Below are 18,021 nucleotides of genomic sequence, written 5' to 3'. Positions count from 1 at the left end.
AATGACTGTTGACGAACTGAATATCTTTGTTTTAGAGGAAGATATTATGAGGCCTAGTCGATTACAAATTGCTTGAACTTCATTAAGAATGGTATTCATCTTCTTATGCCCTGTTGTATGGATCATGATATCATCAGCATAGCTTATAGCTATATGTTTAGGTGAGCCAGGTAGAGCATTTAGGAGAGCATTAATCAGAATATTAAATAGCATGGGACTAAGAACTCCTCCCTGCGGTGTACCTAAAGACATTTCTTTAGAATCACTTCTGAAGCCTTGGTAAAGGACAGAGGATACTCTATTTGACAGGTATCCTATTATCCAGCAGAGTAAGCTACCATCAATATTCATTTTGGCTAGTTCATGTAGTATAACGGTTCTGTTCGCAATATCAAATGCAGATTTTAGATCAAGAAAAGTGGTAGAGCGAGTGTGCTGTGTGGCTAAGTTATCAATACAGCTTAAAGCATCATGTTTGGCTTCAAGGCGAAGTTTTGGTTGTGATTTAAGTCTGTCCGAAATGCCAAGGCATGATAGTGGCTTTCTTTGCTCCATTCATGCTGTATGTAAATACACATTGTAACCTTAAGAAAGAAAGAAATATTTTTACTTTATTTTTATTTATTTTAATGAAAGTAACGACAAAGAGAGAATGATTTTTTTATATTTTTTTTTAGCTAACACACATGTAAATATAAATAGCTCATTTTACCTTATTCCTAGTATACCTCCTTTATAGTATAATAATAACAGTAATACATTATCTCCTTTCTAGTATAATAATAAGGTATTAAAAGGACCCCAATGGAGATTAGATTTTGATTAGATTTTGCCACCAAAGTGGCTAGTTTATTGTGCACCCCATATCCCAATGGAAATAAGTCACTATCTGACTTTTTTGGGTTATGACTCACGAAATCGTAATGATTGCAAACAAACCATGGGGTTTGAACCCGCGGTCAGAGTCTCAAAACTCCAGAGCACGGGTGCAAACCCCACCCGTGGTATTTTTTTTTTTTTTTTGGGGGGGGGGTTATCCTAGGTTCTCTACATATATGCTGCTATGTATGATAATCTATCTGTGTATACCTGAATAATGTTACTTACCCCGGACTCCCATGTGGTAGGACTTAGCTTGGTGGCCCTGAACAACCCCAGCGACAACAACAACACTAGGAGCTTCAACACAATACGGCTTATGCTGTCAGTTTACATGATAAACCCTACAAAGAAAGCTTCAACACCTGTTATAACATTAAAAATAATATTTTTCCACATTACCATTGGTAAGTAGGAAATGAGCATTGTCTGCATAACTTCTAACTAGCTTAAATGAATAATTGTGACGTCCAGTAGGTAACTGTAGTGGTGTGATTCTTAGCTTCAGTCCACAAGTTTAATTTCTTGATTTTTTTTACACGAGAACGGAGGAACACTGCAGTAAGCCTACTGGGCCCATACTAAGCAGGTCCACCTCGCATTCATATGGCCATCGAACTTATTTAAACAAATGTATGTAAAAAACAGCCAAAGATAAGCTGCTAACGTCAAACTACTACTTACGCAGAATAAAAAGTACTTTCTCATTATTTATATTCCCTTCAAGATGGAATGGGTTACCTTGATGTTCGTGGAGAAATCCTGATACCTTTCTCTTCCTCTGATCAAACCTGATTGCCTTCTTTTTCCCAGGTTCTGTGCTACCTCTTTTTTTTTTTTTCTTTTTTTTTTTTTTTTTTTTCAACAAGTCGGCCGTCTCCCACCGAGGCAGGGTATTTAAAATTCCACACTTCCTTGTAAGCTTGGAATAGTTCATAATGTTTATTAAAGGAAACTTTTTTTTTTTTCCCACGAGTGACTTCATCAGTCATAATACAGAATAAACTAAAACAGGTTGATACATAGTAGAGAGTTCAGGTGACCAGAAGCTGAAGTGAGGCGAGGCAGGAGGCACCTCAGATTACGTATATGATGCTGGAAAAGTATGTAAGTGTATTGAAAATGAATGAAAATGAAAAGGTTCATTTCCTTGCAAAGCTTACAATGTGTGGTTTACATATTATAAAATATTAATTACAAAGACGCTGTATGACCCTTGTTGGTTTAGCACTTTCTTTGATTATAATAGTTACAAAGAAGGCCACTAGCATGCCTAGGCATTTCAGGCAGACTAATCCTAATTCTTACTCTATATTGACCCAGGTTATGGAGTAGTACATTTTAATATACAGTGGAACCTCAGATATCGAACTTTCTTCGGTCCAGAAGGCTGTTCGAGTGCCACTACCGAATGAATTTATTCCCATCGGGAATAATGTAAATTAGATTAGACCATTTAAGACCCTCAAAAATACACTTATAAAAGCACTTACAAAAATACACTTACATAATTGGTTGAGTTGGGAGCAGTTCGATTTTTGAGGTTCCACTGTACCTTATTACATGCTGATATAAAAGTTAGGTAACTGACGTAATTAATTAAATTAATAATAGTGAGGTAGTACAAAACATATAACAGTATTACAATTGGTAAATTTAGTAATGGGGATGGTTTTGTCTTGGCATGATACACAATCATACAATCTATATATTATGTACCTTATTTAATTACCAATGAACAAGAAGTTATTTGTCTTATGGCATAAGTCATATAGCATTGATATAAAAGAATAATCTGGCTATCAAAATCTGTAATAATCCCAGTCTTTAACCCTTCATTCATTGTAGGCACTCATGGCTTACATGGTAGGGGCCTTAATTCACACACTGAGGCACTAGGGTTCAATTGCCATACAAATGGAAACATTTGGAATACGTATTTCCTTACTTTTTTCTGCCCCTATTCATCTAGTAGTAAGTAGGTACTTGCTTGATAGGTGAGTAGTGTGGGTTATATCCCAGGGGAAAGATGATTAAAGGACCCCATAGGAAATAAGACTGACATTCCTTGATGACATCCTGAATTTTTTTTTTTTTAGCAAGTCGGCCATCTCCCACCAGGCAGGGTGACTCAAAAAGAAAGAAAATCCTCAAAAAGAAAATACTTTCATCATCATTCAACACTTTCACCTCACTCATACATAATCACTGTCATTGCAGAGGTGCCCAGATACAACAGTTTAGAAGCATATATAAAGATATATAACATATCCCTCCAAACTGCCAAAATCCCAAACCCCTCCTTTAAAGTGCAGGCATTGTACTTCCTATTTCCAGTACTCGAGTCCAGTTATTTTTATATAGCCGGACTTGAGTACTGGAAATTGGAAGTACAATGCCTGCACTTTAAAGGAAGGGTTTGGGATATTGACAGTTTGGAGGGATATGTTAAATATCTTTATTTATACTTCTAAACTGTTGTATCTGGGTGCCTCTGCAAAGACAGTGACTATGTATGAGTGAGGTGAAAGTGTTGAATGATGATGAAAGTATTTTCTTTTTGGGGATTTTCTTTCTTTTTGGGTCACCCTGCCTTGGTGGGAGACGGCTGACTTGTTGAAAAACAAAATAATAATAGTAATAATAATAATATCATTATTTCTACAGGTATAGCAGAACCTTGGTCTTCGTATGCCCTGGTTTTTGTAGGATTCGGCTTTTGATGACTTTTTTCGTCAAAATTTTGTCCCAGTTTTTGTACATCCGCTCAGTTTTCGTAGAGTTGACAATGGTACGCCGTACCAAATGCATCTGCCTGCCTGCACCCACACAAAGCATCCCACACGTTCTGACTCAGTCTGACTTTGTTTCTTGTTGAGTGAGCATTGCTAGAATGTGCCTTCTTCAGTGATTAAGGACATTTATTTATTTATTTATTTATTTATTTATTTATTTATTTATTTAATAATTTGAACATACATACAGAGGTACAAAAAAATACAGGTAAGAGCAGCATGCCAAAGCCACTTGTATGCATAGCATTATGGGCTGGCTTAAAATTAACTTAAGATTAACTAAGCAATGATGTAATCAGTGATAAAACATAATTGTAAACAGATAACAATAAAGCACAAATGAGTATTACAAAGACAGGTCATATGGTTGCATGCATTGCTGTACATTCAGTAGAATGGAGTATTCTGTTAGGTAGTGTATTTAAAAAATAACAAAGTTAGATTGGGTCTTAGGTTTAACATTTATGTGATATAATTGTGAGAAACATTTAAGATATACAATTTATAAGGTTCAGTTATTCATTTATTTATTTGGGTTTGGGTGAGTAAGTGGAATGAGTTGCAAAGTTTTATGGAGAAATATCACCCAAACAAAGCTGTTGCAAGCTGTGTCTGCAACATGTTCAATGACAGTGCCTTGTCCCATTTTAGGCAAATCTTAAAGAGATGCCAGAAACAGACCTCTCTGGACAGATTTTTTGTGAGACAGGGGTCCAGTGACTCTTATGCTGGTCCTAGTGCCAGTAAAAGACAAAGAAGGAAAGTAACCCTGGATAGGGCCTTGATACCTGAAGTCCTTATGGAGGGGGATTCCCCTTCCAAACATTAACCTCTCCTCCTCCCTCTCCCCTCCTCGCTGTTTTCCATACGCCAACAGTCTTCAATAAAGGTAAAAGTGATGTTAAATGTTCGTTTATCTATTTCAATAGTCATTTATATTTATTTCTCATTGTTTTCTGTATGTAAAACTATAGTTATTCTTTATAAAATGTATTTTTTGTTAATATTTTTGGATGTCAGAAACAGATTATAATTGGATTTACACTATTTCTTATGGGAAATGTTGCTTCAGTTTTCATACAATTCGGTTTTCGTCAGACTTTCTGGAACAAGTTAATCACGAAAACCGAGGTTCTACTGTACATGTACAAGGTGTACAGGGCTGGCTGACATCAATGATGTACTATTATATAGAGTCACTTGTTATGCAGAGCATTTCAGGCAAATTAGGTTAATTTTGTCCTAGTATGCGACCCACACCAGTCGACAAACACCCAGATACCCATTTGATTGATGGGTGACTGTGCTCTATGACCCTTGTAGGTTTAGCTCTTCTTTTTTATTATAATAATACTGATGGGTGACGAGGGACAACAGGTGTAAGGAAACACGCCCAATGTTTCCACCCTTGCCGGGAATCGAACCTGGACCCTCAGTGTGTAAAGCGAGAGCTTTGTCACCAGGTCATGGGCCAACATGATTTATTCTGGATTACTAACCCTTAGGGTTAATAATCCAAACAAAATCTTATTCTGATTCATCTTATTTATTCAAATCTCTGCATGTACAAAATACAGCAGGTCCTCAAATAATGTAGTTTCATTATAACAATGAGGAAAACAAGTTAATACAATGAATACAAATTATTGTAAAATAAAAATTCATAAAGTACAGCCTCTCCTCATTTAACCCTTTGAGGGTCGAGACCCTCAATCCATAACTCGCACTCAGGGTCAAAAAATTTTCAAAAAATAAAAATAAGATTTTTCCTTATGAAATGATAGAGAATCTTTTCCCAATGGTGAGGACATCAGAAGTACGAAATTTGATGTAAAAGTTAGGAAATTATGCACCCACAGAGTGAGCAATATCCACGATTTCGCCCACTTTGAGCCCTATTTTCGGCCAATTCCATTGTTCCAGTCGACTAAAATCATAGCTATTTTGCTAGAACTCCATTTGCTCTATTGATTGAATACAAGAAACCACCCATTTACCAACTTCAACTACCCAATAAAGTGGTCAGAAATTGGTAATTTTGCCAATTTCAACCAAATTTCAAGAGATGCCAATTTCAAAATAGGGTCCAGACTAAACAAGACAGGCATTCCTGGCATTAAAATAACATTTTTCTCTGTTCATTAGTTGCGTCTCCAGGGCCCCTCTTATATTACTCTTGCTTTCTATTTTGAATTTTTATTCTCACAAAAAATAAATTTACTGTTATGCAGACTATTACATTATTGTAAAAATGGTATAAATAATATCAGCGCACTTGTGAAAGCATATTAAACTCGCCAGTTAACGTGTATTAGACACGTGGCGTGATTTGTTTACTCTTGAACATCAGCAAAAATCGAACATTTCCGCTACTTTGAGCTTAATTTCAAGGTACTTTTCATCATGACGCCCATCAAAATCATCTCTGTTTCTGTAACATATCTTCCATTTATCAAATAACACAAAGAAAACGAGAATACAACTATAAATACCATATGAAAATAAACTGCAAACTCGCTGTTTTAAACCAAAAACATGGTCAGATTTTTTTTTCTTATTATGCACTGTGTGTTGCAGGATTTTTTTTTATACTGTGCACACTGACCACACAGACCCATTCTTTCATATGTAGGCATACCAGCTTTCTTCCGCCAGACTTGAAGGTGCTAGAATTTTGGCATATAAATACGTACGGGACCAACACTGGCTATCAAGCCATACATATATGGGACTGGCCCTGGAATGGTTAACGATGGAGTTCCATTTATAAGACCACGTTGGTAAACATATTCGTCGCTAAGTGAGGAACATACTATAATTGTAGTGGGTTTGTGTCGACCATCTTTGATATTGTTTTAATGTCACCTTTGCACCATTTACATAATTTCTGGTGGACTGCTTACAGAGTCAAACTATTACAACCCAGGAGTCCAAATGGCCTGTTATCCTGGGTGTAAAGGGAGCAAAATAAACACAGCAGAAAACTTTTGACTTATATTATCCTTCACCAATTTAGAACAGAAGTATGTACACTATATACACTATGTACAGCAATAGGTATTAGTGCACTCCACGGTAAGCAATGCAGAATAGAAGCCACTAGAGAGCAGACCGTGCTTCAACCAGCTCTAGAATGGGAACGACAAGGGCAGACAGGAGAGTGGTACCCACATAACCTCTGCGATTGCCAAAACCATCTTCTCATTGGCTGGAACCTGGGTACTGGTTGAACGACGGGGCCCCATCATCAACCCTCAGTCACCTGGTTCGCTGGTTGGGGGAGATAGCCTGTAAATGAGGGTGTGTACATGCGCCGAATAAAGGTTACGTATTCTTTGTATGCCACACAAACGCAATGTTCGCGGTTTTCAGACACGCACATAAAGGATCACCTTGACAATGAAATATGGATCTGGGTTACAACCTATACACAGATGCGACAGAGTGAGCAGGCAAAAAGGGGGGAGGGCATTTGGCCTGTTTATCACAGTCGCATATATGCTCAGAACTACTAAATGCCACAAATGATGTAGTTGAAGTTTTGGCAGTAAAGACTGAGAACCAAAACCTGGTCATTGTGGTTGTATACAAACCTCCAGATGCAACTTTCCAACAATTCCAGGAACAGCTTGTGGAAATTGATCAGTGTCTGGAAAATCTTCCAGCTCCTGCCCCCAACATCTTGCTCCTGGGGGATTTCAGTCTAAGGCACCTAAAATGGAAGAATGTAGCAAATAATATTGTAGCAGAGATAACACCAGGAGGCAGCTCAGATAAAAACTCGCACACGCACGAGCTGTTAACCCTTTCAGGGTCCAAGGCCAAAATCTGAAGTCACGCACCAGTGTCCAAGAAATTTTGAAAAAAAAAAAAATTATTTTTTCTTACAGAATTAAAGAGCATATTTTTGTGAAGGTAATAAAACAAAAAAAATTAGAATCTGATCAGTACTTACCGAGATACAGTGCCAAGAAGTTTGTAGAAAATGATGTGGTGGCGGCAACATCGACGAATTCCACATACGCGTATTATATTATTTTGTTGTTTTAGTTGTTTTTTCTTTTCTTTTCCAATTTTTTTCTATTCCTACTAACATTTGGGGCCTGAGAGACCAATACTGTATATAATTTATATATATAAACTCACTGTATTGAACACAATAACTGCACTAAAGTTATTATCATATTATTGTTTACCACTGTTGTTTATTACAATAAACATGCACAAATATTGTATAATACTTATGTTCTATCATATATTTACATATTTACAATCACTGGACATGGTTTTAGAACTGCTGGAGCTTGTGGAACTCCTTGAAACAAGGCACCATGCACAGAGGCACCTTACATTCCTCACACATAAACCGAGTGTCTTTGCGTCTTTGTTGCCGTCGTTTTGTTTGTGCACAGACAATGCATCTCTTCTGAGCAAATTTCTTTTGAGTTGAAGGAAGCTGTATTATGAAATGATCACCTTCTCTTCTCAAACGCTTGGGTATATTGTGATGAATTCGAGGACCATGTTGTATTGCAGGTGTTGTTACCTGGTACTTCATTATGAGTTGTCTGACAACAGACAAACAAAATTCACCATACGGTGGTCTGTTACCAGTCTTTATTTGGTACATATTATATGCATTCAGCATTGAAATGTCCATGAGATGGAAGAAAAGTTTCATGTACCACTTGTAACTCTTACGAACACAGTCAACAAAACCAATCTGCATGTCACACTTGTCAACCAAGCGCATGTTTTGTGTATAATCAATCACTGTCACTGGTTTTCGAATACGTTCATTAGTCACTCGATCAACTTTGCCACTGTCTTGCATTTCATTACGGTGAATGGTTGTCAACAATGTGACATCTCGTTTGTCATGCCACCGTAATGCCATGATGTCATTGGCAGTAAACACCTGCACGTCATCACCACGAACACCTGCGTTGAGCCTGGGCATATGTTTACGATTAGAACGCACTGTGCCACACACATCTGTCTTGTTCACTTGCATGAAATCACTGAGTAATGGGCTTGTGTACCAGTTATCGGTATATAATGTATGGCCCTTACCAAGATAAGGTGCCATCATGTTTCTCACTACGTCACCTGATATACCCAATAACATCTTGGTATCTTTCAATGTTTTACTACCCGTGTATACAACAATATCCAACACCAGGCCACTGTCACAATCACAGAGTACAAACAATTTTATACCAAAGCGGTTCCTCTTGCTCGGTATATACTGCTTGAATGACAGTCTACCTTTGAACAAAATCAAAGACTCGTCAATTACAAGATTCTTGAATGGATAAAAGTATATCCTGAACTTTTGTTTGAGATACATGAAAACATTTCTAATCTTGTATAACCTGTCACTTCTGTCAGGCCTGGTTTTGTCAGAGAAGTGCAACATACGTAACAGTAAGATAAACCTGTTCACTGGTATTATTTCACTGAAGGATGGGGTACAAATTAGCCGATCTGTGGACCAGTATGCTTTTATATTATGCTTATAGACGTGAGGCATAAGCATTATTGTTGCAAAAAGCAAATACATTTCTGCAACAGTCGTCTCTTTCCACCTGTGTAGTCTTGACTGTGGTGATAAGATCGTATTTGCCATGGTGTACTGAAAATACTTATTACTTTCCCTGACAATAGTTTCCATCAATGGCTGGTCAAAGAATAATTCAAAGAATTCCAGTTCATTGGCCGTGGTTCCAAGGGGACAGGTAGGTAGAATTCCACTTTGCGAGTCATCAAAGTGGTGAGGGCTGGGTCAGTCTAAGGCACCTAAAATGGAAGAATGTAGCAAATAATATTGTAGCAGAGATAACACCAGGAGGCAGCTCAGATAAAAACTCGCACACGCACGAGCTGTTAAATTTCTGCACCAAATTCACCTTAAACCAGCAAATAATAGAGCCTACAAGATTAGAGAATACACTGGACCTCATCTTCACTAATAATGATGATCTGATATGAAATATTACCATATCAAAAGCAATATACAGTGGTACCTTGAGTTACGACCTTAATTCATTCCAGAAGGTTGTTCGAGTGCCAATACTGAACGAATTTGTTCCCATAAGGAATAATGTAAATTATATTAGTCCATTTCAGACCCCCCAAAAATACACTTACAAAAATACACTTACATAATTGTTCGAGTTGGGAGCTGTTTGAAACTTGAGGTACCACTGTACTCATATCACATAATAGAGGTTCAGACGTGCATGCGGGGGGGCCCCAGACAGACAAAATGCGATAAGTCACGAGGGATCCTTCACCAAATTCAACTTCAGTGACAAAAACATAAGGTGGGACCAAGTCAACCAGGTCCTAAATGATATAAACTGGGAAGATAGCTTAAGCAACACAGGTCCAAACCTTTGTCTAGAACAAATTAACTCCGTGGCACTTGAGAAGGAGAAGATGTAAACTAGAAAGAGAAAGGCGGTCCCTATACAAGCGAAGGCTAAGAATAACAGAGCAGCTAAAAGAGGCCAGTATATCTGTAATAGGTAGGGAGACACTTGTAGTGGGGGTTCGTAGGAACACTCTTGTCTCTTGACCCCCCTATGTGGTCCGTAAAATAAGGTGCTAGGACCTGTGATAAGGGTAAAAATTACAGTGGTAGTGATGGTGGTGTGAGTGCTTGAGGCATCCACGCTGAGACACCGCATGGGCCTATGGAATGAACGGCATAAGCCACTTGACACCCACACTAGGCACGAAAATATTCTAATCCAGGCTGGCTTAAAAACCCACAAAATACCACAACACCACAGGGATGATAAAGCACTCAGAACAGCTAGAACTGGAAGCACAAAGCAATGGAGAAGACTGCTGTATAGCCCTTGTGGTTTAGCGCTTCTTTTTGATTATAATAATAATAATAATAATGGAGAAGACTGGACCCACATGGCTTGCTTGAGTACTGGGTTAAGTCACCTGGGTTAGTTGCTGGCTGGCTTGGCTTAACCCTTCACACAGACTGGCTTGATAACTTGTAACGATGAGCACAGCAGGGGTGGAAAGCTTGCTCGCAGGCAAGGCTGGTTTAAGACAGGCTGGATGGTGTAGGGTTGGGCTGGACTCTCCCCCACAGACTGGCTTGGTGGCTTGGCTTACTTTGCAAGCCCAGGTCAACTCCTCGGAAGTAATGCAAATAAGCAAATAAAACGCTAATACACAGAGACTGATCAGTAAGTAGGAAGCAATAGGCTGGTGAACGCTTGCTTGGGGTAGCTGGCTTGGGATGTTGAGCATCACCCGTCTTGGGAGGCCTAAGTGTCACAAAATGGCGATTGGCTCAGTAGAAATTTATCTCCAGAAATCGCTGTAATCGACAGAATTACAGGCCCTCCGCTGGCACCATTTGTAGTGGGGGTTCGTAGGAGATATGATGGTTGGAGTTAAGCACACTTGTTGGATGGTAACACATATATTGGCAGAGTGTGAAGAGGGAGGCCCAACCTGCCTGTAGCTGCTTGGTAGGTCTGACGGGAACTGAGAAGGATCCCAGGCGCGAAGGGGTCACAACAGCGCCACGTGACGTCACACATGCTAGTCACTGAGCCTACTGACCAGGAAGCCTAGATATATACATGGATGATACGATCCACAATATACTACACAAGTATACATATAAGGGGATTCAGTAGCTATACTGACACACTGGTGAGAGAAATAGCAAACATCAAACTAAAGCTAAAGGAATCTTACAGGAGTCAAGAAATGCTGGAAGAACTGAAAGCCATAAATGAAAGTGAAAGAAACCCAAAATATTTCTTTTCTTATACCAAATTAAAGTCGACAGTAACATCCAGTATTGGGCTCCTACTTAACCCTGAGGTGTCACCTGGTGTCAAAAAATTTTTGAAAAAAAAAAAAAAATTATTTTTTCTTATGAAATGATAGAGAATCTTTTCCCGATGGTAATGACACCAAAAGAACGAAATTTGATGGAAAACTTACGGAATTATGCTCTCACGAGGTTAGTGACCTCGGCAATATTTATGAATCAGCGACTTCGCCCACTTTGAGCCCTATTTTCGGCTAATTCCATTGTTCCAGTCGACCAAACTCATAGCTATTTCTTTAGAATTCCATTTGTTCTATCGATTGAGTATACAAGAAACTGCCCATTTACTGATTTCAACTACCCAATAACGTGGTCAGAAATTTGCAATTTGGCCAATTTCATGCAAATTAAAAAATATGCCAGTTTCAAAATAGGGCCCAGAATGAACAATGCAGACATTACCGGCTCTAAAATAACATTTTCTTTGTTCATCAGTCATGCTTCTAGGCCCCTCTGATATTACTCTTGCTTTCTGTTTTGAATTTTTATTCAAACAAAAAATAGAAGATTTACTGTTATGCAGACTACTGCAATATTCTAATAATTGTATAAATAATGTCAACCCATTCATGACTGCATATTAGAATGGCTAGTTGGATATTTATTGGACAATGACGTCATTTGTTTACTTTTGAACATCGGCAAAAATCAAACATTTCCCCTACTTTGAGTTCCATTTCAAGGTTCTTTTCATAGTAAAACCAATCAAAATCACCTCTGTTTCTATAATATGTTTCCATTCTATCAAATGAGACCAAGAAAACAAGAATACAACCATAAATACTATACGAAAATACACGGCAAAGTCAGTGTTTTAATCCAAAAACACGGTCAGAGTTTTTTTTTTCTCATGCACTGCGTACTGCAGGATTTTATTTATATGGTACACACTGACCACACAGACCCATTCTCTCACATGTGAGCCTACTAGCTTTCTCCTGCTTGATTTGAAGCTGCTAGAATTTTTGAGTATATGTATACGTATATGTCAAACACGGTGGCTCGTAAGACGTGTATATATGACCGAAACAGTCAAAGGGTTAAACGAGATGGGTTCTACACAGATAACAGCAAGGAAATGAGTGAGCTACTCAAGTCCCAGTATGACTCGGTTTTTAGCGAGCCGCTAACCAGACTGAGAGTTGAAGATCTAAATGAATTTTTTATGAGTGAGACACAGAATTTTGCAGACTCAAACCTATCTGATATTACCATGACACCAAATGACTTTGAAAAGGTGATAAATGACATGCCCATGCACTCTGCCCCAGGCCCAAAATCACAGAACTCCGTGTTCATCAAGAACTGCAAGAAGCCCCTGTCATGTGCTTTTAACATCCTATGGAGAGGGAGCATGAACACAGGGGTCATCCCACAGCTGCTAAAAACAACAGACATAGCCCCACTCCACAGAGGGGGCAGTACAGCAATAGCAAAGAACTACAGACTGATAGCACTAATGTCCCATATCATAAAAATCTTTGAAAGGGTTATAAGAAGCAAGGTCGCCACCCATCTCGATTCCCATCAGTTACACAACCCAGGGCAACATGGGTTTAGAGCAGGTTGCTCCTGTCTGTCCTAACTACTGGACCACTATGACAAGGTCCTGCATGCTCTAGAAGATGAACAAAACACAGATGTAGTATACACAGCTTGCAAAAGCCTTTGCCAGGTGTGACCATGGTGTAATAGCGCACAAAATGTGTGATAAAGGAATAACAGGATATGTTGGTAGGTGGATCTGTTTATTCCTAACAAATAGAACACAAAGAGTAGTAGTAAACAGAGTAAAGTCTGAGGTGGCTTCAGTGAAAAGCTCTGTTCCAGTATAAAACAAATTCCAACTTCACAATAGGACAAAAAACTAACGTAAAAGATCTGGGAGTGATCATGTCAGAGGATCTCACCTTCAAAGACCATAACATTGCATCAGTCATATCTACTTGAAAAATGACAGGATGGATAATGAGAACCTTCAAAACTAGGGATGCCAAGCCCATGATGACACTCTTCAGGTCACCTGTTCTATCTAGGCTTGAATATTGCTGCACACTAACAGCACCTTTAAAAGCAGGTGCAATTGCTGACCTAGAAAGTGTACAGAGAACTTCACAACACACATGACTGCTGTAAAATACCTCAGTTACTGGGAGCACACAAAATTCCTCAACATGTACTCCCTAGAACACAGGCGGGAGAGATACACGATCATATACACTTGGGAAAATCCTAGAGGGATTGGTACCAAACTTGCACACGAAAATCACTCCTTATGAAAGCAAAAGACTCGGCAGACAATGCAACATCTCCCCAATGAAAAGCAGGGGTGCCACTAGTATGATAAGAGACAACACAGTAAGTGTCAGGGGCCCAAGAGTATTCACCTGCCTCCCAGCATACATAAGGGAGATTACCAGTAGACCCCTGACTGTCTTCAAGAAGACACTGGACAGGTACTTAGTCATTACCTGACCAGCTGGGCTGTGGTTCATACATCAGGTTGGGTGTGGCCGGCAGTAACAGCCTGGATGATCAGGTCCTGATCCACCATGAGGCCTGGTCACAGACCGGGCTGCAGGGCATTGAACCCCAAAACCTTTTCCAGGTATACTCCAGTAGTTTATTATATATGTATTGTAATAAACAGAATAGAGGAAATCAGCTCTAATATACAGTAGGGTCCCACTTATACAGCAGGTTAGGTTTGTAGTCCCAGTGTAGAGTGAGCAGTGAGTAATGTTTATTTTAAGACGTTAGGTGTGGGAGGACTGGTAGCCAGCCAGGCCACCCCAACCCACCCCACCCACACGTAATATACTTCGATTTAAAGAGCCCTAGAGCGATAAAATGCATATAGTGTACACTCATTACTTACCTTAAAATATTTGTAGTCTTAATGGTCTTAATATAGGGTGCAAGGTGACTAGTAGGGTAGGTAGGTATCGAATAGTGTTTTAGGTATCGTAACCCCATCTTGCCAACCCACCCACACATTATATACAATGGAACCCCGAGTTTCAAACGTATCGACTATCGAACGATTTGAGTTTCGACTGCTTTTTTTTTTAACCAGTTTTGTCCTATCAAACGTGCCCTGTCTTTCGAACCATCGGGTACCGGACCTGTCCACCTGCTCGCTCTGTCCCGCTTCCTCGTGGAGGTGTCGTGAGCCAGTCTGGCTTTGTTTATGCTTGAGTGAACACTAACCTGCGTGCTCATTTAAACATTTCACAATTAATTCATTGTGTTTGGTGCATGTTTATTAAGTGTGACTGTGAAATAAACTACCATGGTGGTGATTGGGGATGGTGGTGGTGGATAGTATTGGTGGATGGCTGTGGATGGTGGTGGATGGTGGATATTGCCTTCTTCAGAGATTAAGGAGATTTGTGCAGTGTGGAATAGGGTGCAGGCATTTGCTGAAAAATATCACCTTGAGCAAGCTGAAACAAGACATCTCTGCAACAAGTTCAGTGACAGAACCATGTCCCATTTTAGGGAAATCTTAAAGAAGGGAAGTAACCCCAGATGAAGACTTGTTACCTAAAGTGCTCTCTCACTCCTCACTATCTTCCAGATGCCATCATTTAAATCACTGTTACATTTATTGAAGATTCTTGTTGGCATATGGAAGATGGTGAGGAGGGGAAGGGAGGGGGGGTTATCTCTACCACTATCACCACTACCCTCTACCACCATCACTACCACCCTCTACCACCATCAGTACCACCCTCTACCACCATCACTACCATCCTTTACCACCATCACTACCATCCTTTACCACCATCACTACCACCCTCCCCTACCACTACCACCTTCCCCTTCTTGAGGAAAACTAGTATACCAGTGGAACAAAGTCATACAGTAATAAATAAATATAACAACTAAAACTTTTATTTTCCAAGGAGATACATTTGTGTTACAGAGGTTTAACATTAGTAGTTTTTCACATGAAATAGTCCATAGTTATGCAAAGCAGTTCTGGCAGACTAATGCTAAAACTACTTAAAAAAAATTATGTGACTACAACCAACCTAAAATTATTGTACTTCACATTGTTTAACTAAAGGGATATGATGTGAATGCTAAGATTAACATAACAAAGCTGTTTGAACATAAGGTTATCAAATACAATGATTGGTCTAATTTAACTTTAAGTTAACTTTGATAGTGAACCTTGGGTAACTGTTTATGAGTACAGATGGTGTCATTAGTGATAAAGTTTTGTAAGGAAATGTTCAAACATATTTTTAGACACACAACTTTTTGTTTTTTCCTGCAGTTGTCAGTAGTGTTGATGACGATTCAAGGCAAAATGACTGAAAAAGAATTCAAGTTAGAACCAGACTGTGAACTTCGTTTTGAAGTTGAAGGAAAAAAAGAGACTGTTGACTTGAAGGTAAGATTTTAGTAGGTATTATTACATTTTGTTTTACAGAAAGATTTTTGATACTGTATTCAAAGAATGGGTGGCAGAAAACACAAATTGAGCACAGAATTAACAAACAATGAGTGCTGAGGAGCAGTGCATTACATAAACTTATCTATACCGTTTTTGAAAATCAAAATGGGCATGGTATAGTAAGACACAATTTGGATAGACACAAAACTATTATATTTTTTGCCAAAGGCACACACACATAGGACTTTATATTTGTAAAACATTATCCAAAAATTTATTTAGTTAATTTTAAAATTGTGCTTTACAGTAAATGAAAAACTCAATATGGCACCTACGTAAATGAGTGTAGACATATATTTTTTCTTGTTTTCTCTCTTAACCATAATGTTTATAAATAATGCTGTATTAATTATTCAAATAATGGTATGTAAAAAAAAATTACACTTGATGTTCAACCAAGTATGGCTTGTTATCATTTAATAGGTAATTTCCAAGTGCTGGTACTGCAGGCATCCGCTGATTTTTTTTTTTTTTTTTTTGACATTAACAGTTATTAAGTGGAAAAGCAGAAGTGTTTGGAACAGAGCTGGCACCAGACAAGCCTTATACTTTCTTCTCCGGTGCCAAGGCTGCTGTGTATACCTGGCATGGTTGTACTCTCAAGCTCACAGGAAATACAGAAGGTACATACATTGCAAAAGAAACTCCAATGGTTAGTATTGTACTGCATTTTCTGTATCAAAGTACTGTACAATCTAGTGATATAATATCTATTGAAGAAATGATACACTGTAATAGATAAGCATCAGTATGTTTTAAAAATTTTTGTCATGCTTTTATATGGCAGGTTATGTATTTAAATACGCATGCGTGTTTAGAACGATTACGAAAACATGCTGATGAAGGATTGAATCGTGGAGAAGACACTAGAGGGCCAGTTACAATGATTGTGGGACCTGGAGATGTAGGAAAATCAACCCTGTGCCGAATTCTTCTAAACTATGCTGTGCGTATGGGACGCAGACCCATCTTCGTGGATTTGGATGTTGGTCAAGGATCTATTGCTATTCCAGGCACTATAGGTAAGTTATACGGTAAAATATAATGGGTTTTCAAAGGTGTAATCAGAGGTCACTTGATATGAGTTTGTTCTACACATTCAGCCTCTCCTCATTTAGCAACGTACTCGTTTACCAACGACTCGGACTTACGACGGGCTCTCTGACCAGTATGCATACTTAAATATTGTATATTAGAGCTGATTTCTTCTGTTCTGTTTATTACAATACAGCCTCTCCTCACTTAACAAAGGAGTTCTGTTCCTGAGACCACGTTGTTAACCCGTAAACGGTCCAAGCAGATGTGTAGTGCTACAAAAGCAGATCTAAGTTTTTTACATATTTTCAAATGTAGAAAAACAAAAAGAAGATCTACTTTTTTTACATACTTTCAAATGTTGAAAAAACGTGTATATACGTTTGGACCGTTTACGGGTTAAAGAAATTCATCGCCAAGTGAGGAACATACTATAATGGTAGTGAGTTTGTGTCAACCATCTTTCATATTGTTTTAATGTCACCTTTGCACCATTTATAACATTTCTGGTATATTTTTAAATGTTTATACAGTAGTGTACTGTAGTACATGTATATTGAAATAAACAGAATAGAGGAAATCAGCTCTAATATACATTATTTAGGTGTGAATACTGGTCAGAGAGCCCGTCGTAAGTCCAAGGCATCGGTAAACGAGTACTTTGCTAAGTGAGGAGAGGCTGTATACAGTACACTACTGTATAAATATTTAAAAATATACTAAAAATGTTATAAATGGTGCAAGGGTGACATTAAAGCATTATCAAAGATGGTTGACGTAAACCCACTACCATTATACGTAGTGCTCCTCGTTTAGCGATGAATTTGTTTACTGACGTGGTATAAGGAATGTAACTCCATTGTTATGTGAGGAGAGGCTGTACAGTATTACTGCATTAGTTAAGTACGTACAACAAACGCTCATAATACTATGGATGTATTCGTGAAAACCTTCATCGTATGTAAAACAATGTT

General features: G+C 38.5%; 1 protein-coding gene across 2 annotated transcripts in view; it reads left to right on the top strand.

Moving 5' to 3' along the window:
* The first annotated feature begins 1,102 nt into the window (after positions 1-1,102).
* Positions 1,103-18,021, top strand: part of cbc (crowded by cid) — a 54,676-nt gene continuing 37,757 nt past the window's right edge. The window contains exons 1-4 of one of the 2 annotated variants that reach the window (XM_070092459.1): positions 1,103-1,286; positions 15,833-15,949; positions 16,503-16,664; positions 16,800-17,034. In XM_070092459.1, coding sequence (XP_069948560.1) covers positions 15,848-15,949; positions 16,503-16,664; positions 16,800-17,034 — 499 coding nt within the window. In that variant the 5' untranslated portion in view covers positions 1,103-1,286; positions 15,833-15,847. The remainder of the gene's footprint in view (positions 1,287-15,832; positions 15,950-16,502; positions 16,665-16,799; positions 17,035-18,021) is intronic. The other variant, XM_070092458.1, reaches the window with a different exon arrangement.

Source organism: Cherax quadricarinatus, chromosome 39 (assembly GCF_038502225.1).
Source record: "Cherax quadricarinatus isolate ZL_2023a chromosome 39, ASM3850222v1, whole genome shotgun sequence".
Lineage (NCBI taxonomy): Eukaryota > Metazoa > Arthropoda > Malacostraca > Decapoda > Parastacidae > Cherax > Cherax quadricarinatus.
Note: the sequence above shows the minus strand (reverse complement) of the source record. Positions and strands in the feature narration are given on the sequence as shown.